At 44.6% G+C, this 27,955-nt stretch overlaps 2 protein-coding genes across 6 annotated transcripts in view; one reads left to right on the top strand and one right to left on the bottom strand.

The window, feature by feature from the left end:
- Nucleotides 1-2: 2 nt before the first annotated feature.
- On the bottom strand, nucleotides 3-20,713 carry TRNAU1AP (tRNA selenocysteine 1 associated protein 1). Of its 4 annotated transcripts, none has more exons than XM_081202038.1 (15): nucleotides 20,510-20,713; nucleotides 16,858-16,955; nucleotides 15,955-16,054; nucleotides 15,118-15,170; nucleotides 14,391-14,522; nucleotides 13,309-13,428; nucleotides 12,631-12,793; nucleotides 12,065-12,098; nucleotides 7,106-10,729; nucleotides 4,729-4,816; nucleotides 4,254-4,407; nucleotides 2,681-2,747; nucleotides 2,234-2,319; nucleotides 1,065-1,153; nucleotides 3-128 (listed from the first exon to the last, which is right to left on the bottom strand). In XM_081202038.1, the coding sequence occupies exons 1-9, from the start codon at nucleotides 20,534-20,536 to the stop codon at nucleotides 10,596-10,598; spliced, it is 861 nt and encodes a 286-aa protein (XP_081058164.1). In that variant the 5' UTR covers nucleotides 20,537-20,713; the 3' UTR covers nucleotides 3-128; nucleotides 1,065-1,153; nucleotides 2,234-2,319; nucleotides 2,681-2,747; nucleotides 4,254-4,407; nucleotides 4,729-4,816; nucleotides 7,106-10,595. The 4 variants fall into 4 exon arrangements, with proteins under 4 accessions (XP_081058164.1, XP_081058165.1, XP_081058166.1 ...); XM_081202039.1 differs by having other exon boundaries at nucleotides 2,234-2,316; XM_081202040.1 differs by lacking the exon at nucleotides 4,254-4,407.
- The window catches only part of LOC308591293 (CCN family member 2-like), a 32,583-nt gene continuing 21,591 nt past the window's right edge, over nucleotides 16,964-27,955 (top strand). Inside the window, exon 1 of one of the 2 annotated variants that reach the window (XM_081202001.1) lies at nucleotides 16,964-20,354. The gene's annotated coding sequence lies outside the window, so the exon portion shown is untranslated. Of the gene's footprint in view, nucleotides 20,355-21,843; nucleotides 23,070-27,955 lie in introns of those variants that run through there. The other variant, XM_081201998.1, reaches the window with a different exon arrangement.

Here is a 27,955-nt window from a genome sequence, read left to right as displayed (position 1 = left end):
ACTTTTCTTATTGTACGAAACACAATTCCTTTAATTCCACAATCACAGAAAAACAAGCACTTCAATTACAGAGAATCTCAAGGAACTTCTCTGCTTACGACACTACTTCTTCAGCGCTCTTCGAAGACCTAAAAGAAGTGAAAGTTTATTAATTTGTGGAGAATTTTTTAAAAAGTTTGCTGTTATTTACACCTCTATAAAGATGAGAATCCACATCACAGAACACTTAGGAAGTTCCAAGTGGAAACAAGCATATAATCAGTTCTACAGTACAAACTAGGCAATAATAATTAAAATATTATTGCTTGCAAATCCAGCTTGCATATGGGTTCACGGTGGCTATTGGATAGCTGGGAGGATGGCATCCCATCTCTGCTACTGTTGCCGTATTACAAGGAAAGCTTCCGTTAATTTAAAAACTAAAAAACTGCCAATTCTTTCACTCCACAATAAAAAGCCAACCAATAACTAAACTTAACAGGTACGAAGGAATTGGGAGCGCCACTCCCAACAGCTAGGAAGTAAACAGACCAATGGACTTTGCCCTTTGGAAAAGAACCCCGCCAATGTTATCTGCTTGGTCTCAGCCCCATATCCGCAGGATTCATCCAGCCGTCACCATTAGAAAAATGAGTCATCACAGACCAGGCAGAGGTGGTGCTGCTGCTGCTGCACTCCACACTTGTGACTAACCACGTGCTTCCCAAGCTGCTACAAGGTGGCTGTTGACCACACATTGCTTAAAACCATGGGTAGGCAACCTAAGGTCCGGGGGCCGGATCTGGCCCAATCGCTTTCTAAACCTGGCCAGTGAATCAGCTGTGTTTTTACAAGAGTAGAATGTGTCCTTTTATTTAAAATGCATCTATGGGTTATTTCTGGGGCATAGGAATTTCTTTTTCTTCTTCTTCTAAATATGGTCCGGCCCACCAAAAGGTTTGAGGGACAGTGGACCGGCCCCCTGCTGAAAGTTTGCTGACCCCTGCCTAAAACAGATCCATCAACGAACTGTTGTTAACACAAGACCAAGTTCCTTTTCCACTGTTGTGTTAATAGGCACTTACATTGCTGGAGGCGCCTTTGAATCTGCCTGTTCCACATGGGAATGCTCTTCAGGAGGAGAATGGAAGCTCAGCATACTGCATCTCCAGTCCTATAATAAAAATGGCAATAGTAGTAGTAGTAGAACCAACACTCCCATCACTCCTGCCATATATCTGGAAAACTTGCAATGCAATCCTGAATCATGATGTGTGATCAGAACCAAGTCCCATTAGGTTCAAGGGGGCTTACTCTTGAGTGGGACTACAATTCCCATCAGCCCCAGCCAGCACAGCCAATGATGATGGGAATTGACCTGGAGTCCTAGGGTGACATACATGATTTATCAAAGGCATGCACCCCCCTGTGCAATCCTTTTATCGACTTTATGCTACAGGCATGGCTGCATCAAAAGAAGCAAATCAAAATAGGACATGATTTCTTCCTCTGCTCACTTGTCTAAACCAGGGATGTCCAACAGGTAGATTGCAATCTACTGGTAGATTGCTGGGGTGGCCCAGGTAGCTCACAGGATGACAGAAAGCGATCACAATAAAGCAGCTGCTCTACTCCCCCCCTCAAAAAAAGCTCAAAAACTCTGTTCTCCACCCCAAAAAAGTTCAGACTCTGCTCCCCCCAGCTCAATTCCTCTGGACAGTTGCCACCTTGGGTAGATCACTACCAGTTTTTTTATACCAGGAGTAGATTGCACTCTCTTGGGAGTTGGGACATGCCTGGTCTAAACAAAGCTCTCAAGTTCAAAATATGAAGCAGATATCCAGGCCGATCACTAGCCCTCAGACTAGCCTACTCCACAGGGGTGCTCTGAGGATAAAATGATGATCACATGCACCACCCACTGAAGTAGGAAAATAGGAAATAAATTAAAGACAACTAACTGGCAGCTGCTGGGTGTCATTCTGTGGGACCAGCACAGTTGAGAGATTCTGAGGACTCCAAAACAAATTGTTTTAAGCCAGCCCAGTTCAGTGCAGGATTTGTCCCAGCAAAGATACTAGGGCCAACTTAAATTTTAATTTCCCTCCTTTTTGACCATAAGATCGGTATTCAGATCTGATGGGAAAGGGATAGGGAGGCTACAGGCAGCTGCAATAATTCACCTCAGGCCTTCTTGACATTTTATAAATATATAAAAATCAACAAACGATCAGGAGCATAAAGTATACAATACCTTAAAGGATTGGCTGCTAACCTGGCTGAGTCACACCACAACAAGGACATCCCTTTTAGGAACTGAATGGTTACAGATGATCTCTGCTGAATAATGAGACACCCAATATTTGAATAAAGAACATATAAAAGGTTAAAGTAGTTATTTTATTTTTTTTAAACCAAGATACATGTCCATGCCACCCAGAAAGCAACTGTGTAGGAGAGTCGAGTGACATCTGCAGCTAATAAAGCCTGAGAAGTCAAAGTCTCTTCCATTTTGTTCTTGCATGTTGTTGGAGATCCTGTGGCTATTTGCTAAGCCATAGCTCTTGGTTTAACATGCAGCCCACTTACTCAGCAGAAGAACAAAGTTGAATGGATACGGATACTACAGAATCACAACACAATCTTCAAACCCCTGACAAGAAAGACTGGACCAGCCAGTGCTTTTTTATTTATTTACTACCTGGGTGCTTCAAAGTTCACAGACTTCCACGAGAAGACACTTCCAATGCCGTTCCATCTTCTCATTCCTTTAATAGGGATATGGAGAGCAGAGATGAGATGGGAGAAGCATTCCCAATGCTTTTGTTTATATAAACATACTCTTCTTTATACAGCCACCTTGCCAAACCAGTGCCCTCCAGTTATGGCTATGGTGTCTGGGGCTGACGAATGTTGCAAACCAGAACATCTAAAAGCCACAATGGCTGTCTTACTGTACTTTGCAGAGCGGCATGCACATTGACAGTGCTATGGAAATCATCAGTACAGTGGTACCTCAGGTTAAGTACTTAATTCGTTCCGGAGGTCCGTACTTAACCTGAAACTGTTCTTAACCTGAAGCACCACTTTAGCTAATGGGGCCTCCTGCTGCTGCTGCGCCGCTGGAGAACAATTTCTGTTCTCACCCTGAAGCAAAGTTCTTAACCTGAAGTACTATTTCTGGGTTAGTGGAGTCTGTAACCTGAGGTACCACTGTATTACAGTAATAATTCTGGGAGGGTCAATGTCATTCTTAATTTTCATTTTTAAAAGGCCGAAAGAAATTAAGTGTCCCACTGCAGCAGAAAATATTTGCATGTTTCTTCATTGAGTTAGATATGCACTTGTGTGCTTTAGCTTTGTTCACGCACCAATCTTTTTGGTTTGAAATTGAGGCATGGGCAATTTAAGTAAAAAACACCCATTATGTTCTTTCTAGGTCTGCAAGTGCTATCTCAATTCTCAGTTTGCAGAGATCAGTGGCACAGCCTATGCTGGTCAACACAGATCATACTAAAGCCAGATGGACCAGGGGTCTGACTCCATATAAAGCAGCTTCTTATGTTCCTAGTCCATCTGGAGGGCACCAGCTTGGGGAAGGCTGCTCTAACCACATCATCACCTTGGCTCTTTGCTGCAGAATGTTTGTCACATGCCACATTATCTAAAAAGCAATCCCTCTTCTTGGATTCATAGCTAACAAATTTCACAGTGCACCCCCCCCCCTTGAGCACCATGACAAATATGTATTTTCCTGAAAGTGTTGCTGGGCAGTTATAAGGGAAGAAACCGAACAGCGACCGTCAAGGAAAAAAATGTTACTTTTGGCACCTTTTTGACTACATCAGCCACATGAGGCAGACACAGCTTCGATAGGGCCGTGAGGGGGTGTTGAAAGGAAAGTGTTGGCTCCTTATCCATCTGGTTCCAGAGGAAAAGTTTGATGAAATTGCACCAAACTCCTCCCCTGCTCCAGCCATCAACCAAACTAACTCAAGAAGCCCCACAAGCAAGATATAATACAGTAAGCCTGCAACTTACATGCCATTTAGCTTAAGCCAGTGGTGGCCAAACCTGGCCCTCCAACTGTTTTGGGACTACAATTCCCATCATCTCTGACCACTGGTCCTGTTAGCTAGGGATGATGGGAATTGCAGTCCAAAAACAGCTGGAGGGCCAAGTTTGGCCACCACTGGCTTAAGTGCTTGGCAAAAAAAAAAAAAAGGGGGGGGGGGAGAAAATCTGGGGGAAAAGATTTTGGCAATCTTACGCACCATGGAACACAATGTGTTTGAACTCTCCAATAAGTTGTGGGCTTCCTGTATTGACAGAACAGCGAATGGTGGGGGCCAACTTAGCCTACTGGAAATGAAGGCATGCTCCTGTTTAGACTTGCCATCAGAACAGTCAGCCTGCTGGCCAGGTCATCTGCAAAGACAAAAGGGGGAATTGCTACTGTTATCTTGTCAACAGCATTGTTTTATACACTGCACTTTTTATCGATGCAAGTTTCCCAGGGGACATCCCTGAATGAAGCAGTGCTCCCAACCTGGTGCCGTCCAGTTGTTTGGGACTAGAACTGCCACCCGCCCCCTACAGCATGGGTCATGATCAGGGATGATAGCAGCTGTAATTTAACATCTGGAAGGCAGCAGGATGGAAAAGCTGGGATAAGGCAAAGCCAGCCAAGCATGCACTTCTCCAGTTCCCCCAGACAGTGGCCTGTGGCATGGCTCAGTGTTGTGATACCTGCTTTATTCTCAGCGCAGCAAGACAGTAAGGCCAATCCAATCTGCAAACCATTTCTGGTCTTTTCTGCAGTGCCCTGCATTCATGTCTGAAACAGAAAACAAGCAGCATGAGGTCACAAGGAAAAACTGCAGGAATACCACCTTGGGCACCCAATACTTATTCATTTATTGCATTTATACCCCCTGCCTTTTTCTCTAAGGAGCTCAAGATGGCATAAATGGTTCTCCACCCTCTAAATCCTCACAACAACCCTGCGAGGCAGGTTAAGCAGAGAGGCAGTGACCAGCCCAAAGTCAGCCAGTGAGCTTCAGGGCCAAATAGGGATTTGAACCCTGGTCAGCCAGGCCCCAGTCCAACAATGGTTCTTCAACATCAACTTCGTTGGACTGGCCATGTTGTTTGGGTGCCTGATTACTGCCGTCCAAAACAACTGCTCTATTCCCAACTTAGGAATGGAAAGCGAAATACTGGTGGACAACGAAAGAGGTTTAAAGACACTCTCATGGCAAATCTAAAAACAGGCTACTATAAAGTAAAAGAGCATCAACAGCTTGGGTTTTCCCCTGTCACTATGCCTTGGCAGCAAGGTGGTCTGCAGCAATGTGCTGGCAATATTGTTCATTTCCATGCAATGGCAAAACTGCAACTTAAAAAGGAGTTTCTGAGAACCAGTTAAGAAGCTGGCAGCACTGCACACAGTAGGCAGGAAAGAAGTGTCTGCGTGTGACTAGCAATTCATGGGGGAGAAAACAGGAATACTGAAAAATTCAACCCCCCCCCAACTTGCCTATCAACGTTGGGCAGCATGGCTGTGTGGCTACAGAATAGTTACCCTGACACACAATTCAAGCAGTGCAAATTGGGAGACAGTGAAAAATAGTCTCTCACTCCCCGCCCACAAGACTACTGCATTTATGCATCAGCTTCCCAACTCAAAACGACAGGAGCCAAAATAAAAATACAATAAAAGCAAAATGGGGGGGGGGTAAGTAAGGGAGAGAGTGTAAAATGCTTGGAGGGAACCACAGCACATCTTAAGCTGCTCTATCGGAATTTCCAGACACTGCAGTATGATACAAATCTTTAGACCCAGGATCTGCAGCCTTAAGGAACAAAGGCCTCATCTGCTCTATGAATTCAAAGCAGGATCATGACCTTAAACATGGCTTGCCTCGAAGAATCCTGAGAATTGTAGCTCATTAAAGGTGCAGAGTGATTAAGAGAGTTCTAGCTCAGCACTGCTTATTACACAGATAAGACAGCTGCTCTGCAGGGTTTCAGAATGAAGTCTTTATACACACACACGAGATGCCAAGGATTGCACCTGTGATCTTACATGCATCTGCTCTATGCATGTAGAATGCATGCTGCCCCATGCAGATACTGCCATTTGCCTAGTTCAATCTTCAGCATCTCCTGCCAAAAAGGAGCAGGTGCATATTAGGGAAGGCCTCCCTAGGCTCCAAACAACGTACGCCACCTCCAGTTCCACTGTGTGTATTGTAACAAACATTCAAAATAAATACAGCTACAAGCTTGTGGACTAGAATAAAAGAATCATAAAACTGTAGATTTGGTAGGGTCCACGAGGGTCATCTAGTCCAATCCCTCCCCCCCCCGGCAATGCAGAAATCTCGCCCTTTAAATGCCAGATTTTAGGCTCCACCTGCACTATAGATTTAAAGAAGCAATAGATCACGTTAAACTGCCCCGGCTTCCCCCAAAGAATCCTGGAACTGTAGTTTGTTGAGGGCGCTTGAGAGTTGTTAAAAGACCCTATTCCCCTTGCAGAGATACAACTCCCCACCTCCCAGGCAATTCTGGATTGCTTGTTAAACCAATCCGGGAGGGGGAGGGGGGCTTAAAGTAGTATATTATTTCTATTTATTTACTGCATTTGTTTCCTACCTTCTTCTCAAAGGAGCTCAAGGTGACGTACATATTTCACCCAGTATGATACTAGTTTAAATAGTTGATGAGCTTATAATGCATCTCTGGACCGTTTTAAGCTTGGATGGGGCGTGCCCCTAACAACGGCGCCCTTTCGGGCGTCCCATCCTAAGGCTACAACAAAGCAGACAAGAGACACACGCGACTCCCTTTCCCGCATGATCTCCAACCCACGCCAGGCACGGGGCGCAGGAATTCTTACGCGGGTGGCGGCCGCAGGGAGCAGCCAATATTGCAGCTACTCAAAAACCACGCCTGGCAATCGTGTCCCTGGGCTGGCTTTCAAAATCCACTCCGAAATAGGCAGCACAAAACCTCCAGTAGCGCTATCAAGAGTCCAAATAGGAATCACCCCCAAAACGGAGGAGGATGGCGACCGATTGCATAGCACCCCCCGCTTTTTAGGTAAAAGAAAACTACTAACCTCCATCCATCGAACTACATGCTAACGGAAGGGGGTGGGAGAAAGAAAGAACACCCCTCCGGCACGGCCTTTTATAGCATCGGCCCACCAAGGCTGTCTCCGATTGGCTCCTTTGAAAAGCGGCGTCGCAAAGGCTCTTGGGAGATGTAGTTTTATTGAGCAGCTGCCTTTTTAAAGGCCGTTCTTCTTTCGTCTTCCGCCTCTGTAGACACAAAAAAAATAATAGTCAGGCACAACAAACGCACCAGGCCAATGTTCTCTTGCCCCGTGGTAGCAGACATCAGCACGAACAAAAGCCCTGCCTTGAGCACTTTGGTGCATTCATTTTTTCTTGCATATTTTTTCCATTTCCCCCACGAGATTTGCTGGACGAAGAGGAACAGAGAGAGCTGCCTTATACAAGCCAGTCAAACCATTCACGCATCTAGGTCAGTGGTTTCTCTAGACTAGGGGTCGCTAAGACCGCTTTTGTTGGGACTACAACTCCCATCAGCTCTGACCATTAGCTACGGCTGGCAGGGGCAGATGGGAGTTGGGGTCCAACAACATCTGGAAGGCACCAGGATCCCCGTCCCTGGTCTGTGCCACCTCGCAGCAGCTCTCCAAGGTTTCAGGCAAGGAGTATCTCTCAAGCCTACCTGGAAATGTTAGAGACTTAAGCTGGGACCTTCTGCAGCCAAAACTGGTGCTTTCAGGGCCATAGCAAAGTGGCAGAGCAGTGTATTGAGGCAGAAACCCAAGGCCCTGCACAGAACAATTGCATCGGGTTTGGCTTACCAGCATTCTTTGTGGCTGTTTTTAGAAGAGGATACTGGGATATCTGTTCTGCATGCAGAAGATCCCAGGTTTGATCACCAGCATCTCCACACAGGGCTGACAGTGACTCCACCTGATACAAAGAGCTGCTGCCTGTCAGTGTAAACAGTGCTGAGCTAGGTGGACCATTTGTCTGTCTCCGTATAAGGCAGCTTCCTTTGTTTAACACTCAGCTGCAATCCCTCTGGTAACACCTTATGGCCTAATTCAAACATGGCCTGCTAGAACATGAAGGCTGTTCCGTCAAACCCAGTACTCTCTTAGCACAGGTGTGGGAAACCTTTGGCCCTCCAGACCTTGCTGAACTGCAACTCCCATCATCTCTATCCATTGGCCATGTTTGCTGGTGTTGGTGGGAGTCGTAGTTCAGCAACATCCAGCAGGCCAAAGGTTCCCCACATCTGCTCTTACAGAACCTGCGGCAGATCTCCAGGGATTCAGCCTTTCAAGCGGAGTTGCCAAAGTCTGAACTTGGAAACTTGCTCTAAGCAAAGCAGGTACTCCAACAATGGGCCACAGCCCTTCTCCAACCCTTGAGTGGTACCTGTTAGCGGTAGTGAGATTTACTCCACTTTTAAAGCACGAAATGTCACTCAATGGAAGTCATCTTAGGGCACAATCCTAAGCATGTTTATGCAGAAGAAGCAAGTACCACTTGGTTGTCCCCACCTAAGTTCAGAGCAGACCCTCTTGAAGTTAATGGACCAAAGTTAGTCATGCCCATGCATTTCAGTGGGTCTACTCAGAGTAGGACTTACAATTGTGCCTAATGGGCCTTATTTCCAGTAAGGAGCGTGCAAGTTTAGGGTTGCCATCTTACACCAATTAATCACAGGAACTTTTGTTGATTAATGAATCAGCACAAATTTGCTGTCAATAGAGCAAACAATTCAGGGGTGGGGGAATTGTGTGTAGATGTCTGTCCCAGAAGGGCTCTTTTCAGAAGAGGCATTCTCTCAAACTCACATGACCCTTGAGCTACTTACTAATTTTCAGCCTAACCTAAAACCTAAGTGCTGGAGAGCTGTTCCTAGTCAGCAGACTCTATCCGCAAAGAGTTGTTAGAAGACCCTTCCACAGAGCTACAATTTCCAAAGTAGTTTAACAGCCAATCCCTCTTCCTAGTGAACTCTGGAAATTGTAGTTCTGTGGAGCAAAAAGGGGTCTCCTAACAATTCTCTGCACCCTTAACAAAATACAGTTCCGAGGACCTTTTTTGGGGTGGGGACAGCACTTGTTTAAAGTGGTTTAAATGTAGAAGAAGAAGAAGAGTTTGGATTTGATATCCTGCTTTATCACTATCCGAAGGAGTCTCAAAGCGGCTAACATTCTCCTTTCCCTTCCTCCCCAACAACAAACACTCTGTGAGGTGAGTGGGGCTGAGAGACTTCAAAGAAGTTCTTCTTTGAAGCCCAAGGTCACCCAGCAGCTGCATGTGGAGGAGCGGAGATGCGAACCCGGTTCACCAGATTACGAGTCCACCGCTCTTAACCACTACACCACATTGGCTCTCATGTATGTGCAGATGGGGCCTAAGGCTATGGCCCTCACCACAACTGAATTCCATAAATTAAAGCAGGGATGTTGAACTTATGGCCTTCTGGAAGTTGTTGGACTTCAACTCCCATCAACACCAGCAAACAGTCCAACAACATCTGGAGGGCCACAGGGTCCCATATCACTGAAGCATGGAACTTTTTTGTCTGTTCTGTTACCTACTACCAATCAATACATATATTTGTATTTGCCCTTGGCATTACTAAAATCTTATCACAGGAAACAGAGGAAACTGCAGGCGACTGGCCCACCTAGCTCAATACTGTCTACACTGGGGATGGGGAACCTGTGGCCCTCCAGATGTTGCAGGACTGGAGTTCCTGGTCCAACAACGTCTGGAGAGCACCAGGTTAGCAAAGACTGCTCTAATCTATACTGTAATAACGTGCAAGACTGGCCAACAATGACTGTACATTCAAGTCTCACTCATCAGCTCAGACACTTCCCAATGCAGCCTGAAGCTGGAACTTCTGACAAAAGATGGTGTTGTAAGTTAAAACAGGTTGAAACCGACTCTGAAAATAACCAGGTTTGCTAAAATCTGCCAACACCCTGAATTAAAAAAAGAAGAATTTGTCCTCAGATAGCAAAGTTTCACTGCAGTCACTTCTAGGGGGAATCTCTCAGGACAGGAGAAGAATGACCATCTCAGGACATACCTATAACCATCTCTGGTGACTCCTAGTCCTGTTTGCACCACAGAGGAGAACACCAGAACCTGCCTCTTGTGTAAAAGATACTTTTTTATTGTACATGGAAGTAAAATTTTTCCCACCATACCATCTTGTTTTTAAAAGTTTATAAATTACAACTCCTTGACAAGGATTAACAAGTCTGTCTCAAGACACGCCTCCCCCCAAAAAAAGAAAGAAAGAAAGAAAGAAAAGGAAAAAAACCTAAGTGTCTGAGTTCTATTTTCATCATGAATAGATTTGACCACAAATGCTCCTCTGCCGGCTCAGCACATACAGAAACTGCTGCAAGCCCTCCTCTGTACTCTTCTGAGTCAGCGATCTGGAGGAAAAGAGGGGGCAACCCAGCTGCAGGCTTCGTGTGCTTGGCTAGAGTCCAGGGCACGCTGGCATGTTGCTCGGAGACGCCGTGTTTAGCAAGGCAACTACATGGCTTGAATCTCTGAAGAGACACTGTCCAAAGGCTGCCAATGACATTCTATCAAGGCATCGTAGAGTTCTTCGCTCTGTTCCATGAACTGTTTGTTCGCTTCTCCCACATCCATCTGGGGCATTGGATCTGAAAAAGGAAGGAAGCCTAAATAATAATAACAACAACAACAACAATAATAATAATAATAATAATAATACAGTGGTGCCTCGCAAGACGAAATTAATCCATTCCGCGAGTCTCTTCGCCTTGCGGTTTTTTCGTCTTGCGAAGCACGGCTATTAGCGGCTTAGCGGCTATTAATGGCTTAGCGGCTTTAAGAAAAAGGAAACAAACTCGCAAGAACTCGCAAGACGTTTCGTCTTGCGAAGCAAGCCCATAGGGAAATTCATCTTGCGGAACGACTCAAAAAACGGAAAACTCTTTCGTCTTGCGCGTTTTTCGTCTTGCAAGGCATTCGTCTTGCGAGGTACCACTGTAATTTATTTGTACCCTGCCCATCTGGCTGGGTTTCCCCAGCCACTCCAGGCAGCTCCCAACAGAACATTAAAAACACGATAAAACATCAAACATTAAAAACTTTCCCTAAACAGGGCTGCCTTCAGAGGCTTCTAAAAGTCACATGAGTGAGTCTCAGGTGAAAGCAAGGTGAATTGCTTAAATTATGATCTGGAAACCAAGTTGGTTCAGAAGATCATAACCCAAAATATGAATGAATGAGCATTTTTGCTGTATGCACAGCTCCTTTGCTCATCCCTCCACATGAGCTATGATTAAGTCAGGAAGTCTCTAATTAACCAGTTTCCAATTTTGTCTGCGATTACCAGCTCTGGAACAAATCAAGATACTAAACTAACTTCAAACTATGGTTTTATAATCCTGTTTTGCTTTGTAGCCAGTAACAATAATTTGCTTGATCGGATGACCCAGCCTGTCAGAATTCGAAAAACTGTCTTTCCAAAACTTCTCAAAACCAGCAAGTCACTTTTAACATTCTATTTTGCACAGCAGAACTTTTAGGTAAACTGTAGGTAAAGTGGTACATAATCACACGAAAACAGAAACAAAAGATCTTTCTCCTGACATAGCCTGCAGAAAATTTTGCACAGGGAGCTATGCTGTACTGAGAGTACAAAACCCTACTGTGATGCGTTGAGAGAGGGAAGTGAGACAAAACAAAATGTCAGGGGTGGGGAACCTTTACGCTGTCAAGGGCTGCAATTTATCAGGTGTAATTTCTCAAGGAGGTACATACAGGTGATGGACAGGGCCACCCCCTTTCCTCTTTCTGCCACACCTTTCCCTCCACTTCCTGCCATCCACATGAAATTAGGCCAAGGGCAACAGGTTGCCTCTCCTGTTTGCATTCCTGCAGCCGTTCTGCTGCTCCAGAACATCTCTTGACTGGAGTGCTTTAGAATCAGATGCTGATTTCTAACAGAGAATTGCAATAGGCAAACTTACCTTCTAATGCATCTTCACCAACCTCTTCATAGTTCTGCAACAGGGAGAATGACAAATGGTTAGGGAACCAGAATATATATTTTTTTAAAGCACATCTAACATCACAGACCATATTTCCCTGGGAGACTTGCTTAGCTCACTTGGTTTATACACGTCTTCACCTGCTGAAACAGCTTGTTTTACTGTTTTTGAATTCTGTTTTCAATGTGCTCTGATGCTTTTTGGTCTGGCTTGAAAACTCCCTCCTGGCATGTGCCAGATAGAAATCAGAGCCATCTGCTTCTTCATTTAAACTGTGGCTTGTTATGTCCAAACACAGGCCAAACTGTGATTTAGTTTGGCCTGCTTTGGGCATTAATAAACCACAGTTGCTTCAAACAAGGAATTGTGTTATTTATTTTGCACATACCTTCCGTAATAATAATTCCATAATTCTATGCATGTCACTTGGAAATATGCCCCACTGTGTTGCAATAGGGCTCACTCCCTAGTGGGCATGCAACTGCAGCCTCAAGGATCTCGTTGATGTAAAAATAAGCAAGCTTGCAAATTTGCTCAGCGCTTACCTGCATGGTGCTTTGTGTGTAGCCGTACTGTGGATAGCTATAGCTGTAACTGCCTGTGTTCTGATCATATCCCCAATGCGCATAGTAGTTCTGATACTGTTGGTAGTACTGGTTATAGTTATAGTTGTACATCTGGTTGTACTCGACTGTCTTCAGACGGTTACTTTGGGAAGAAGGAAGAGGGAATCACAAAAATGTCAGGGTATGTAAAAAGAAGTTTAATCTACAAGAATATCTATTGAAACAGATTTGATTTCAACACCAGAACACTTTTAACCAACCAACCAACCAACCAACCAACCAACCAACCCAATATTCTCTAGGGCTATAAAAACTGCACTTGACCTAGCGGCCATTTGTAATGGTTCAGCCCATTGTCTCTTCTGTACTGCTAACTCTTACAGGCTTTCTCATTCTTAGCCAGCCTCCTCAGCAGCTCAGCTTCCTCTTCATCTCTTGCCAACAGCACCCATCCTCTCCTTAGGCCCTGTCTGTCCCTCATTCTCACCCTCACCCTGCCAGTTCTCTCCTATCCTCTGCTCCCTTTGCTCTTCATTCTTTAATTAGGCCTATATCTCCTTTACTCAAACTTATCTTTTTCCCAGCCCACCCCCTAATCTGTTCCATTACATCAGCCTCTCCACTTTTCTATCCATATAGTTAAGGCAGCATACTTACGCTTTTGGTATGGCAACACTCAAGCGTATCGGTTTAGAACCAAGGCCAACAGCCCCCTGGCACTCTATCAGCGCTCTTTTCTGTTCCAATTCATCTGAGAATTTCACAAAACCATAGCCTCTGGCAAAAGACAAAGGTTCGGTCAGAATCAAGGAGCTGGACCACCCTTTAAAATGGAAGGATTTGCAGAGAATTTACCTGCCTGGCTCAGTCCTAAAAAACTGGAGGTGGGGGGAAGAAATGGACAGCTATCACAAGCAGCTCAGTAGCTTGGGAATTCCCTCAACATGAAGTGGGATCCCAGGGTGTGCAAAGGAAGGGAGAAAGCTTCTTTAAAACAGCAATCTTGAAAGATTCATGGACATGGCAGTTCAGTGATTGAAACCTGCTGGGTTCAGACGGCAAGAAATTCACTGAGTGGGTACAACTTTCAGGTCAGCCTGCAGATGCTAGGGCTGCATCCACACCAGATGTGGAGAACCTTTGACTCTCCAGATGTTGCTGAACTACAGCTGCCATCATCCTGGGCCATTTGTCATGTTTGCTGGAGCCATGGGGAGTTGTAGGTCAGCAACATCTGGAGGGCCAAAGGTTCACCGCACCCAATCTACATGTTATTGCTGTTAAATGCTCTTGTATTTGCATAAGCTGGGACTGCCCTACACTTAAGTTGCTGATCCAGGAAAAATATCAGTGTGACTTCATCTAACCTTAAATGCTTCTGACTGAAACAGCTTGTGCATAAGAAGTGATACAAACACATTATTTTAACTGTCTCTCAGGCCACTCCAATAAACATGGCATAATCAGAACAGTTTGTAGTGATATACTAAAAACACACACAAAACAGAAGCCTTAACACCATCATTTATGAACCAAGTAAAATAAAACATGAGTATTTTTTATATTTACACAAGTTTATTTCCCTTCCCTTCCCCTTTGTTAGTATGTGAGCACTTAATGCAAAATAATCAGAACCCCATTCCTCTTTACTAATTTATGGGCAGTAAAAACCTCTTTGCATTAGATACTTTCCCCATCCCACCTCCATTCAGTACCAAATGCAGAAAGAAGAAGCTTACTTGGAAACTCCCGTCTGGTCCACGACAACTTTGCCGCCCCTACATGACGGGTACACTTTTACAAAGAACTCATATATCATCCCATCATCTACATCAGGGGATAGATCTCCTACAAATAGTGAATATTCTGGGCTAAAGAGGAAAATAAAAGCAGCTTGAGAATAGTAATAATACAACAACATTAATGATGAATTGGTCATTAGGAAAATGAAGTCATGGGACACTCTTTTTATTTTTCTGTAAAACTAATGATGGGCGCAAGCTGGCAAATTCACTTGATGTGACTGACTTAACTACTTGCCTTCACTTTCAAATTTTCTTGTCTTAAGTAACAAGTCATTTTATGTATTTTTAACCTTCTGTTGGAAGCCGCTCAGAGTGGCTGGGGAAACCCAGCCAGATGGGCAGGGTAGAAATAATAAAATTATTATTATTGTTGTTATTATTATTAAACAAGTCCAGTGGCAAAAAAGATTATAATTCTTAGAGATACATATATGTAAAGCGGTTTTTACTTATTTTAAGGTTTGTATGAAACATTTAATGATTATTTAATGCATTTTTAGCAGGTATACTTTCCAAGCAAATCTTATTTGTTAAGGAATTCTTTGCAAGATAGAATTGAGCCTAATAGAAACTCTATACAACAGGAAACTATCATCCTTCAACAATGACAGTGCAGATGCTTTGGCAAACATTTGATAAGTTTTCATAGTATTTGACTTACCTGTTGTCAGGCTGCTTTCCGTATGTGGCATAGTTTAATTTAAATCGCTTTGTCTGAAACAGTTAAAAAAAGAGAGAGAAAGAAATTGAGTACATGTATGCCCTCCACATTTCAGTTTACAGCTCACTAGGAAAAGGCACACACACACTGCTGTGGAAATATTCAACACAGATTCAACATACAGGTTATTAGGCAACTGAGCATCATCATATGGAAATTTTGGCAGCCTTTCCTACAGCAGACTGAGAATCCCCGAACAACATGATGGTAAGGATTTGCTGAACCAATAAATTGAAGTGGAATACAAAAAAGGGAGGTATGAGGAGGTCCGGGAAATAAGTTAAAAGAAAATAAGTAAAAGGAAAAATGTATGTTTTTAACTGTTTTTATTTTGTATTTTTCTTTTTTTCTTTTTTCTTTTTACTGTTATATTTCAAAAAAAATTAATAAATATTTTGTAAAAAAAAAAAGAGAATCCCCGAACAACATGAAATGTTACAAAGAGCAAGAAGCACAATACAAATAAAACACATTCATCCAAACCTCACTCTGAGATTATATGAGCTCTTAATCTTGGATAACAAATTTAAGGGCTAAGCTTCTAGGAATATATTCATGCAGCATTTTAACATCCATTGGTCTACCATGTAAATGCTTTCAAAGTGGGAGGATCAAAGCGTTCCTTACTCCATTATAATATCTGCAGTAAGACATAAAGTGGCAGAGAGAGATTTCTGGCTGCTCTCATTACAAGGGCACACTCTTTCTCCCAAGGGTGTCCAGTTAAATTGACCATCCATTAATGTGCCTAGCAGGGAATTACAGTGATTTACTTACTGGTGTGGCACCAGGAAGAGGTTTCCCGTTGATTTTATGTAAACATTTTTCTGCAGTGGCCAAGTCAGCAAATTCTACAAAGCAATAGCCTGCTGGAATCCTGGAAGAAAAGAAACAAGAAAGGAAACATTTAATAAGACATTAGTTTTGAACTGACTAGTGAAAAATGCTATGCTTCATTTCTATGAACCTTTCAATTGATGACCAATAGGATAGTGTTTTCATACTACCATGCTATTTGTGTAGTAACCTCTCCAGCACAAGTTAGGAAGGCACTTGTGCTAGACTCATTTAAGCACCAGATTAAAACTATTTTATTTACCAAAATTCTTAAAGTCATAACCTGGGATGTGCTATTTTAGTATCTTCTGCCATTTCATTTCTTTACTATGAATCTGTATGATCCTAACTTTGCATTTAATGACCAGTCAAATTTTATATCTGTTTCAATAGGTTTTTGTGGTTATTGTTCTGATTAAAGGTTTTCTTAATCAATGTTATTGATTACTCATGACCCATCTCTTTCTCATGCATGAACACACAACACACACATGGGTGGGAAACGTGTTGGCATACATAGACTGCTGGACCTCAACTGTTCTGATCCATGCTGCCTGGGACTGATCTGAGCTAGAATCCAACAACATCTGGACGGCTACAGGTTCCCCACCTCTGCCCTGAACAGTAGGTCATCCCCAAAATAAGGCATTCTTGGCTTCACAAATTATGTGGCAGCATTTAGCCATAGACAAATAGGAGGTGGGCAGTTCAAAACATCTGTTCAAACAATCTGTATCCCGATCTTAACTCCAGGAACACAGCTTTTGTCTGTATATGTATTGTGAAACACCCCACCCTCAACATGCATACCAGGTGAGTAGTACACAAAATACAGATAAATACCCTGTCAACCTATTCCGAATGATTTTTACACTCAGAACTAGCTCTCCCATAGTAGCAAAGGCTCTCGAAATGAAATTCTCGTCCATGTACGGCTCCAGCTACAGAGGGAAAAGAAAAAAAGAGAAAGTAAGGTAATGCAGCCATACAGAAAGATCTGTACAAAATTAAGAAGCATTTTAAAAAGGTGAGTGGCACCTTGTGGCCTGTAGGCAACAGAGCCTAAGGAGGTGTGTATGTGTACACCAGTTATCAGAATGACGTGTGCTAAAGTATGAAGGAAGTAACTCTATGCAGGGAGGCACAAGATGGCTAGGAACAGGGAGGTTAGTAAACCTGCAGCAGCTTTGCGCTCTCGGAGCACAGCAAACTTGATTACAAGCTAAGCAAATAAAGTAAAGCGGTACACTGATGGAAGGCACAAGGTATCTGTAAGGTTCCTGGTCAAATTGGCCCATATAGTACAACAGAGATGTGGAATACATGTCCTTTCATACAATGTTGGACTCCAACTCCCATCAGCCCCAGCCAGCATGCCTGGTGGTCAGGGATGATGCAAGTTTTTGTCCGTCAACATCAGGAGTGCCGCAGTCTCACTGCAGATGAAAAACAGTATGAACATATTAGGGCTTTTACTGGCATACTTGCCAATTCATAAGATTTGCAAGGTATTTGGGAGAGGAAGGAATATCACTAAACCTACAAGGACCCTACACTCCACATTCCAAGAACCACTTACTCGTAAAGACAAATGAAGAGCCCTGCTGGATCAGACCAAGAGTACAACTCAGTCCAAGAAGGCAACAATCCCCATCTAAAGCCACGGAAGCCTAGGCCATCACATCTTCTGGCATTGAGTTACAGTGCCATCCTATGCATGTTTACTCAAGTAAGTCCCACTGAGTTCAGCGGGAATCACTCCAAAGTTAAGTGTGCAGAGGTTTCCAACCACAATGGTCATGTAAACTCCAGATAACCAATGTGCATGTAGATCTAAATTACTCTCAGCTCAACACTCCTTCCATGTAAAATCCCCCCTTTAGGTAGTCCCAAAATCTAATCATCATCATCATAATTATTACCCCATGTCTTCCACAAAACTCAAGGCCCTTTCTAATTCTCACAACAATCCTGCAAGGCAGTTAGTGGCTCAAGATTCCTTAAAAGTTTTGTGGATGACTTGAATCTGGGTCTTCTAGCCTAGTTTGCCACCCTTACCCAGTCATTTTTATCAATTTTAACTGAAAATAAAGTATGTTCTGCTGGATCAGACAAATGACCCATCTGTTACAGCATCTTGTTCTCATAGTGGCCAACCAAATGCCATAAAAAGGTAAAGGTAAAGGTACCCCTGCCCGTACGGGCCAGTCTTGACAGACTCTAGGGTTGTGCGCCCATCTCACTCAAGAGGCCGAGGGCCAGCGCTGTCCGGAGACACTTCCGGGTCACGTGGCCAGTGTGACAAGCTGCATCTGGCAAGCCAGTGCAGCACACGGAACGCTGTTTACCTTCCCGCCAGTAAGCGGTCCCTATTTATCTACTTGCACCCGGGGGTGCTTTCGAACTGCTAGGTTGGCAGGCGCTGGGACCGAGCAACCAAATGCCATAGATATCCCCAAAACAGTACCTGAGTGAAACAGAACTTTCCTGACTTGTGATTCCAAGCAACTGGAATACATATGGCTGAACTTCTGCAAGTGCAAGGCCTGGCAATTGATTTTTGCCACACACACATACGCACACACACAAATGACATTGCATGCAATTCTTTGTAGCCTATGGATGTTAGGCTAGTAGTTTACACAATCTTGTACAATTCACTGTACCACAGGGGTGTCAAACATGGCACCTGTAAGCATAGTGTTGCCCTTGGAACTCACAAAACCCTACACAGCCCCTTCAGTCATGAGGTGATTAGGATGGTTATTTTTCCCTCCCTTGAGAAGCTGAAAGAGGAAGTCAAAAAAAGTGATGCTCTTTCACCCATTCAATTCAATGTACTTTTCAAGATTAATTCCACCGAATCCTGACTTTAACCCACATCATTTTGAAAAGTGACACTCCTTTCTGTCTTGGTGGTAGGGGGGTGGGGCGCCGCCGCAGGGTTGGGCAGAGGAAAAATGGAGTTGATCCACAGGAGCCCAAGAAAAATGAGCAGAGGAAGTGGCAGCTATTCAAAAATCGGCATGTGCCTTGAAAGGTAATCCTCTGGTGTATGGATGTGACCTGGCCGGACTTTTTGCTGACCATTATTTCCTTTCTGTTCAACAGGGAGCGCAAACCCCACCAGCTACCCTTGTTCTCCTAGCCAACAGCAGAGCACCTTACTGAACTGCAAACGCAGAGCAAGACTGCAGATCACCTTAAAGTACCACCAGGGCTGGATTTAGGTTTGATGAGGTCCTAAGCTACTGAAGGTAATGGAGCCCTTTATATGTCCAGCTGTCCTTTGTCAATGTATGCTATATGGTGGGACGCGGGTGGTGCTGTGGGTTAAACCACAGAGCCTAGGACTTGCTGATCATAAGGTCGAATCCCCACAAAGGGGTGAGCTCCCGTTGCTCAGTCCCTGCTCCTACCAACCTAGCAGTTCGAAAGTACATCAAAGTGCAAGTAGATAAATAGGTACCGCTCCGGCAGGAAGATAAACGGTGTTTCCGTGCACTGCTCTGGTTTGCCAGAAGCGGCTTAGTCATGCTGGCCACATGACCCAGAAGCTGTACGCTGGCTCCCTCGGTCAATAAAGTGAGATGAACGCTGCAACCCGAGTCAGTCACGACTGGACCAAATGGTCAGGGGTCCCTTTACCCTTTGCTATATGGTAATTTATGGACCTAATAGGTATCTAAAGCCATTTGCACGTGCTGCCATGTAACCAGTCCATGCAGAATGTAGGCACCCTATATATAGAAATGAGCAAATGAGTGATATTTTAGGGAGCAGGCGGGGCCCATTACTTACATTGTAGGAGCCTACACAACACAAAACACTGTTGCTGTATGTAGGTTTTATTTTATTTGTTTTTTATCTTATATTTTGGAAATGTACATCCAGTTTCTTTTCCTTTAATTTTTTTTGGGGCCCCCCAAGAGACTGGGGCCCTAAGCTATAGCTTGTTTAGCCTATACTGTATGTAAATCCGTCACTGGCAGCACCAGTGTCCTTGTGGCACCTTATAAAGCTTGAGGTGACGACGATGCTGAGAAAACAACGATTCCCCCGCCCAGCAGCAGAAAGGGTTGCACCCTCCCAAGTGGACCCGCTGAAATTCGCGGGCAGGAGGAGTTAACTCAGGCTTTCGCGGGTCTACTCTGAGCAGAGCTACCACCAAGGAGCCTCGAAACGATTTATTACGGCCTAATCTTCGGCGAGGCTACTACGCAGCCTCCTCTATAGGCGCCTGCAGATTCAGGGGAAACGTCCGCTGGGGGGGAAAGGCCGCGGGGGAAAACGGCTTCGGAGCAAAGAAGGCTCTGCCCGCGAAGAGCATCCAATGGAAGGCAAGGCTGAGGAAACTGCAGCGGAGCGTGCGGGAAAGGGAGGGAAGCGCGCCCTGCGGCACAGACAGCGGTGGGCGTCGCCCGCCCGCCCGTCCCCTCCCTCCGCCGCCCACCAAACTTCGCCCCGCCGCCGCCGCGGCCCTTGGCTCACTCACGTCTCCCATCCATAGGCTGGCGGCCATGCTGCCCCCGCCGTCCCTGGGCGCCTGGGCCGGGGCGACGGGGAGGCCCGCCCCCGCTCAGCCGCCCCGCCGCCGCCGCTTCTTCCTCCTTCTCCTCCTCTTCCTCGCGGTAGTCCCCTCACGCCGCGGCCTGGCTCCCCCTCCCCCGCTCGCTTCCTCCAGCGCCACGGGCTGCTAGAGCGGCCCAAGCGAGGCGGAAGAAGGGGTGCGGGTAGGCCTCGGCGTCGCCCACAGCGGCCTCTGCCCGTGGGGAGGAGCTATGGCAAGGCAGTGTCAGGGTTGCGAGTCAGGGAGGAGGGTAATTGGTACATGTGTTGGTTCGCGCCGGGGCTCTGCGAGGCTCGCCCTGCTGCGTCAGGAGAAATTCCTGGCCTGTCCTGGTTTTCGGGTGTAAAATGGCGTGGGGGGAATTTTGCCGAATTGGGAAACCCGGATGTGTGGCAACGGGATGGGAAAAGCAGCGGAAACCGCCCCGAAAGGCTAAAATCACTGTTTTGGGGTTTAGGTTTCCTCAACAATTTGGCTTCGTCCCCCCCAAAACCTTAACAATTCTGGTGGGTTTAGCTCAGCAATTCTGGGGTCTTCCTAAAAAAAGAGAGCACCATATTTCAAAAAGTAAAATTCCTGACACCCACTTTTGCTGGTGTTAGGAATTTTACTTTTTGAAATATGGCAACCCTAGTCAGCGCCTAACAGAAGCAGAAGACATCAAGGAGAGGTGGCAAGAATACACAGAGGAATTATACCAGAAAGATATGGATGTCTCGTACACCCCAGGTAGTGTGGTTGCTGACCTTGAGCCAGACATCCTGGAGAGTAAAGTCAAATGGGCCTTAGAAAGCACTGCAAATAACAAGGCCAGTGGAAGTGATGGTATTCCAGCTGAACTACTTAAAAATTTAAAAGATGATGCTGTTCAGATGCTACACTCAGTATGCCAGCAAGTTTGGAAAACTCAGCAGTGGCCAGAGGATTGGAGAAGATAAGTCTGCATCCCAATCCCAAAGAAGGGCAGTGCCAAAGAATGCTCCAACTACTGCACAATTGCACTCATTTCACACACTAGCAAGGTTATGCTTAAAATTCTACAAGGAAGGCTCAAGCAGTATGTGGACCGAGAACGCCCAGAAGTGCAAGCTGGATTTAGAAGAGGCAGAGGAACCAGAGACCAAATTGCAAACATGCACTGGATTATGGAGAAAGCTAGAGAGTTCCAGAAAGACATCTACTTTTGCTTCATTGACTATGCAAAAGCCTTTGACTGTGTTGACCACAGCAAACTATGGCACGTTCTTAAAGAAATGGGAGTGCCTGATCACCTCATCTGTCTCCTGAGAAATCTCTATGTGGGACAAGAAGCTACAGTTAGAACTGGATATGGAACAACTGATTGGTTCAAAATTGGGAAAGGAGTACGGCAAGACTGTATATTGTCTCCCTGCTTATTTAACTTATATGCAGAATTCATCATGCGAAAGGCTGGGCTGGATGAATCCCAAGCCGGAATTAAGATCGCCGGAAGAAATATCAACAACCTCAGATATGCAGATGACACAACCTTGATGGCAGAAAGTGAGGAGGAATTAAAGAACCTTTTAATGAGGGTGAAAGAGGAGAGCGCAAAATATGGTCTGAAGCTCAACATCAAAAAAACGAAGATCATGGCCACTGGGCCCATCACCTCCTGGCAAATAGAAGGGGAAGAAATGGAGGCAGTGAGAGATTTTACTTTCTTGGGCTCCATGATCACTGCAGATGGTGACAGCAGTCACGAAATTAAAAGACGCCTGCTCCTTGGGAGAAAGGCGATGGCAAACCTAGACAGCATCTTAAAAAGCAGAGACATCACCTTGCCAACAAAGGTCTGTATAGTTAAAGCCATGGTTTTCCCAGTATGGAAGTGAGAGCTGGACCATAAAGAAGGCTGATCGCCGAAGAATTGATGCTTTTGAATTATGGTGCTGGAGGAGACTCTTGAGAGTCCCATGGACTGCAAGAAGATCAAACACATCCATTCTTAAGGAAATTAGCCCTGAGTGCTCACTGGAAGGACAGATCGTGAAGCTGAGGCTCTAATACTTTGGCCACCTCATGAGAAGAGAAGACTCCCTGGAAAAGACCCTGATGTTGGGAAAGATGGAGGGCACAAGGAGAAGGGGACGACAGAGGATGATATGTTTGGACAGTGTTCTTGAAGCTACAAACATGAGTCTGACCAAACTGTGGGAGACAGTGAAAGACAGAAGTGCCTGGTGTGCTCTGGTCCATGGGGTCACGAAGAGTCGGACACGACTAAACGACTAAACAACAACAACAACAGTCAGCGCCAGATTGTTTGAGGACTCCAAATCTGGGTGTATGTGGCAATGGGATGATGGTCGTCGTCGTCTTTTTTGGCAATCACTCGTAGCTGAGTAAGATTGTCTTCCTTGAACACAGTCTTAACAGTCCATAAATGACTGTGGAGGCCAATTCTGGATTCATACGTCCTTCCACAGTGGGGACATAGGTTTCTGGGCGGGAGTTGATCATGGTTAGGGTTTGCCAAACGTGCCTTCCTCTTAGCACATTTCTTCCTTTCGTCCTGAGTTTGAGTGTCTTCAAAGCCCATGACGCCATTCGTAAAGGCTGTTCTGCAACTGGAACGCTTGCAGGCCAGTGTTTCCCAATTGTCAGTTTTTATACTACTTTTTTAGGATTTGCCTTGAGAGAGGCTTTAAACCTCTTTTGTTGACCACCAGCATTACGCTTTCCATTTTTAAGTTCAGAATAGAGTAGTTGCTTTGGAAGACGATAATAAGGCATCCAAACAACATGACCAGTCCAACGAAGTTGATGTTGAAGAATCATTGTAAGTGCTGGACTTACTGACGTGTTACGGTGCAGGTATGAAGCCTGTGGACCTACAGGTGTTGTTGGAATTCAGCTCCCAGCAGCCCCAACTGGCACGGGCAGCAGTGAGGAATTATGGGAGCTGGAGTCCAGAATGTTTGGAGGGTCACTGGCTCTCCATTTCTCCTTTAAAGGGTGAAAAGCAATGGCCTGATCACCAAGATACATGTGATTAAAAGAAAATGGTGATTTAATCTTTGTTGCACACCATACAATTGAAAGCATATGGAATCCTGGGAACTGTTGTTTGCCCCTCACGTAGCTGTGGTTCCCAACACCCTTAAACTACAGTTCCCAGGATTTATTTATTTTTTAGGTAGGGGCAGGAAGTCGTGCTTTAAATCTATGTATGTATGCAGCCAAAGACTGTATTGCAATTAAAAGCGATAGCAAAATGATAATTATTTATTGATTTGTCACTCCACCACCTTGTGTCAACTCTGGGCGTAATATTGTAAATGGGTTGATGGTACAGTGGTACCTTGATTCTCAAACTTAATTCCTTCCAGGAGTCTGTTCGACTCCCGAAACCTTTCGAAAACCAAGGCACAGCTTCTGATTGGCTCCAGGAGCTTCCTGCAGTTAAGTGGAAGCCATGTTGGACATTCGGCTTCTGAAAAATGTTCGGAAACCGGAACACTTTTTTCTGGGTTTGTGGCGTTCGGGAGCCAAAACGTACAAGTACCAAGGTGTTCGAGAACCAAGGTACCACTGTATATTGGAAATGAGATGTTGGCACCAGTTTTTTCTGTTTGTTTGTTTCCGTCTTAATTTGTTGCATTTCCTCCAGAAAGTGTTATATCCAGATTAAATGAGAGGAAATATAGACTGGCATTTTTTATGTCAATGACGTGTGGATGCTGATCATTAGATCAGGAATTAATTGGCTACATCTATATCTATTTATATAATTGCAAGGCTTTACAACGGTGGAGTCAGGAGCTTGGAACAGCTACTGACACCCAAGAAAGTAAAAGGGATGCAGTGAGAATCTGTTTCCCATTATAGTGTGTGATGAAATGCCTTAAATGTTTATCAACTCTCTCCCCCGCACCACCCACTTTAAGACAAGGATCATATAATTTGATGGGCCACATAATCTTAAAAATTCCCTCCTCCCTAACAGTGCTTATAAATGATCAGAGACCTGGCACGTTTTTTGTTCCTTTCACTCGTTACACAAGCGGCTCCGCTTTTAGGGTCACTTGGAAGAGCAGTGGTGAAACTTCATCATCTGCCTGTTTTATTACTCATCCTCCATTTGAAACAGCAGTGTCTTCTGATGGTCCTTTCCAGTGGAGGCTGTGGGGAGGAGGGCTGACTTCAGTCTTGTGGTATCTACTCTTGTTTGTTTTATTTTAAACTAGAACTGAGGGGTCCATCAGCTGGACCAGCCAAACACAAGTTACTGATAGGAGTGGGAATCATTTGCAAAATGTGTTTTATTATTACACGTGTATCCCATCTTTCCTCGTAATGTGCTCTCAAGGCAGCATATGATATTGTGGACTTGGAAAACATTTGGGGAAAAGCAGCCAGGGCTTTTTAGTTTAGAGAACAGATGGTTAAGAGGTGACATGATAGAAATTTGTAAAATTGTGCATGGCATGGAGAAAGAAACTATATTATGCCGAAGAGAGAGAAAATACCATTAAATAACACAAGAGAAAATTTCAGGGGTCACGACAAGAAGAATTTCCCAGTTGGCATGACATCTTGTCTGTTTATGTTTTTTACAAGCATCCCGTGGAAGAGAATCAATCGCAGCCTTTTTAAAGCTTTCATTGAAAACAGGTGGTGGGGCTTTTGCCAAGGTGTTGGGTATTTTTGTGCTGTTTACATTGTGGCTCTTGTGGCAATTATCTGCCAGGCTATATTCTAAGTTGATCTCTTTGCTAATTCTGCAGAGGTTATATATCCGGAAGGCAGCAGGTATTTTAATTCGCTTCGTGGCTAACTTTAAATGTGGTTTTCAATTATTTTCTTGCTCTTGAGTTCCATCTCCAACTGAAAAAATAATAATCCTGGGCTAGATCCAGACTATGTTAGAAATGAATGTGGCTTAGCTCCATCACAAGCCTTTCATGTTGATTTCAGTGGGCTTCAAGTGCAACCAAACTAGACTGCAATCCTAGTCATATTTACCTGGGGGTAAGCCCCATTGAAGGGACGTGGGTGGCGCTCTGGGTTAAACCACAGAGCCTAGGGCTTGCCGATCAGAAGGTTGGCGGTTTGAATCCAGCAGTTCGAAAGCACAAAGAGCAAGTAGATAAATAGGTACAGCTCCAGCGGGAAGGTAAACGGTGTTTCTATGCACTGCTCTGGTTTGCTGGCCACATGACTCAGAAGCTGTATGCCGGCTCCCTAGGCCAATAAAGCGAGATGAGCGCCTCAACCCCAGAGTCATCCGTGACTGGACCTAATGGTCAGGGGTCCCTTTACCTTTACCTTTTAAGCACCATTGAACCATTGGGGCTTCCTTCTGAGTAAATGGGCTTGTGCTGTTAAGATACGTCCAGTGCATTACGCTTAAAAATGCATTCTTCATGCAACCTTCAGGCCAGTAGCAAGTGGTCCACCCTCCTTGTAAGTCACTTTCTGGACCTATTTTAGATCAATAAACAGTTTTGAAATATGTGAAATAAATAATTTGGACGCCATGCCATTATCTAAATATGTCCACAGTATATCTTCAATAGGATTCCATCAGTGTCTACAAGATCCAGCATCCAACATGGCTCCGGCTATTTAAGCAGCTCCAGTTTCAACAGTCATCAGTGATGACAACAACAACAACAACAGCAACAACAGCACAACCAAATCTCATTCATTATTTGTTTTCTCCAGCCAATGCCATTGCTCCACTAACCAAGGAATGTTGTTTGCTTTGAACAACATCCCTCCCTGGGATGGAGGAAATGTGTGTTGACAGGACAGGAAATTCCTGTGAACCACAAGAAACTAGATCTCGGCTGGGCTGCCTGCAGTCACTGCAAAGGTTTCCATCTGGGCAATTTAATATTTATTAAAGGAAGGAGTGAAATGAATGATCATTTCTCCCCCTTGGTTTTAACTGCACCGTTCAGACCTATAAAGAAAGGGTTCTAAAAGCAACCTTGTGTTTCTGGATACAGAACACTTTCTTTTCCAAACAAGCTGCAAAACCAATAGGAATTTTGCCTTGTAGTTGAAGTTTCTCAGAGCTAGATGTGTGCTGGGGCTTCCTATGAACTTTCTCAAACTTGGACAGAGCAGCCTCCATTAGGAATGAGTAGGACAGCTAATTTGAGGTCCAGCGAAACCTGTCTTAGGTCAAGAGGATCCCAAAATGAGTCCTCCACACCATACATTTAAAGCACCCTTACACCACTTTTACAGTGGTGGCTTCTCCCAAAGAATCTTGGGAATGTTAGTTTGCTAAGAGTGCTGCTAACTGTACCTCTTAGAGGGGTCTCCTAACAATTCTCGGCACCCTTAACCAACTACATTTCCCAAAATTCTTGGCAGGAATTAAAGACCTTAAAAGTGGATTAAGAGTGTTTTAAATGTCTGATGTGGATGTGACCTAGGTCTTAGCTCAAGCTATAAACATTGCATACTCACTTTGTCATCAGGTAAAGAGCCAGTAGCTAAGTAGATGCTCCTCCTGTTTCTGAGATGTTAGCTGAGTGCTTATGGATTGCTTTGTTGAAAATTTGGACAGAATCTCAACAGTGCCTAAAACAAATCTCTTGCAGATGAAAACAATAGTAAAGTGCATGGGAAGAAAATAATGGGATATTGGAGACATTCTTTCCAGTTGATCATCAAGAAAAATGCTTTTCATCTTCTTCTTTATAACTGTTTGCATTTTCTGAAACACAAAAAGCCATACAGTGGTACCTCGGGTTAAGTACTTAATTCATTCCGGAAGTCCGTTCTTAACCTGAAACTGTTCTTAACCTGAAGCACCACTTTAGCTAATGGGGCCTCCTGCTGCCGCCGCGCTGCCGGAGCCCGATTTCTGTTCTTATCCTGAAGCAAAGTTCTTAACCTGAAGCACTATTTCTGGGTTAGCGGAGTCTGTAACCTGAAGCGTATGTAACCCGAGGTACCACTGTACTAACAATATTTTATCTGTGGCCTGAGAGAGATCTGTGTAGCAACCCCCTCCCTGCTGACCAAACGTGACCCAGGACTGGACTACCATTTTGTGCTGACATCTCAGCCCTTTGATACTTCTTTAACTTAATCATGTCATTCTTGACATGTCTTGGAGCAGAGGTAGGCAACCTAAGGCCCGGGGGCCGGAATCAGCCCAATCGCCTTCTCAATCCAGCCCGCGGACAGTCTCAGTGTGTTTTTACATGAGTAGAATGCGTGTTTTATTTAAAATGCATCTCTGGGTTATTTGCGGGGCATAGGAATTCATTGTTCATTCCCCCCCCCCAAAAAAAATGGTCCGGCCCACCACATGGTCTGAGGGACAGTGGACCAGCTCCTGGCTGAAAAAGGTTGCTGAGCCCTGCCTTGCAGCATTCCCTGAAC

This window comes from Podarcis bocagei (genome assembly GCF_964188305.1).
Source record: "Podarcis bocagei genome assembly, chromosome: 7".
Classification (NCBI taxonomy): domain Eukaryota; kingdom Metazoa; phylum Chordata; class Lepidosauria; order Squamata; family Lacertidae; genus Podarcis; species Podarcis bocagei.
This window is presented reverse-complemented; position numbering and strand designations above follow the sequence as displayed.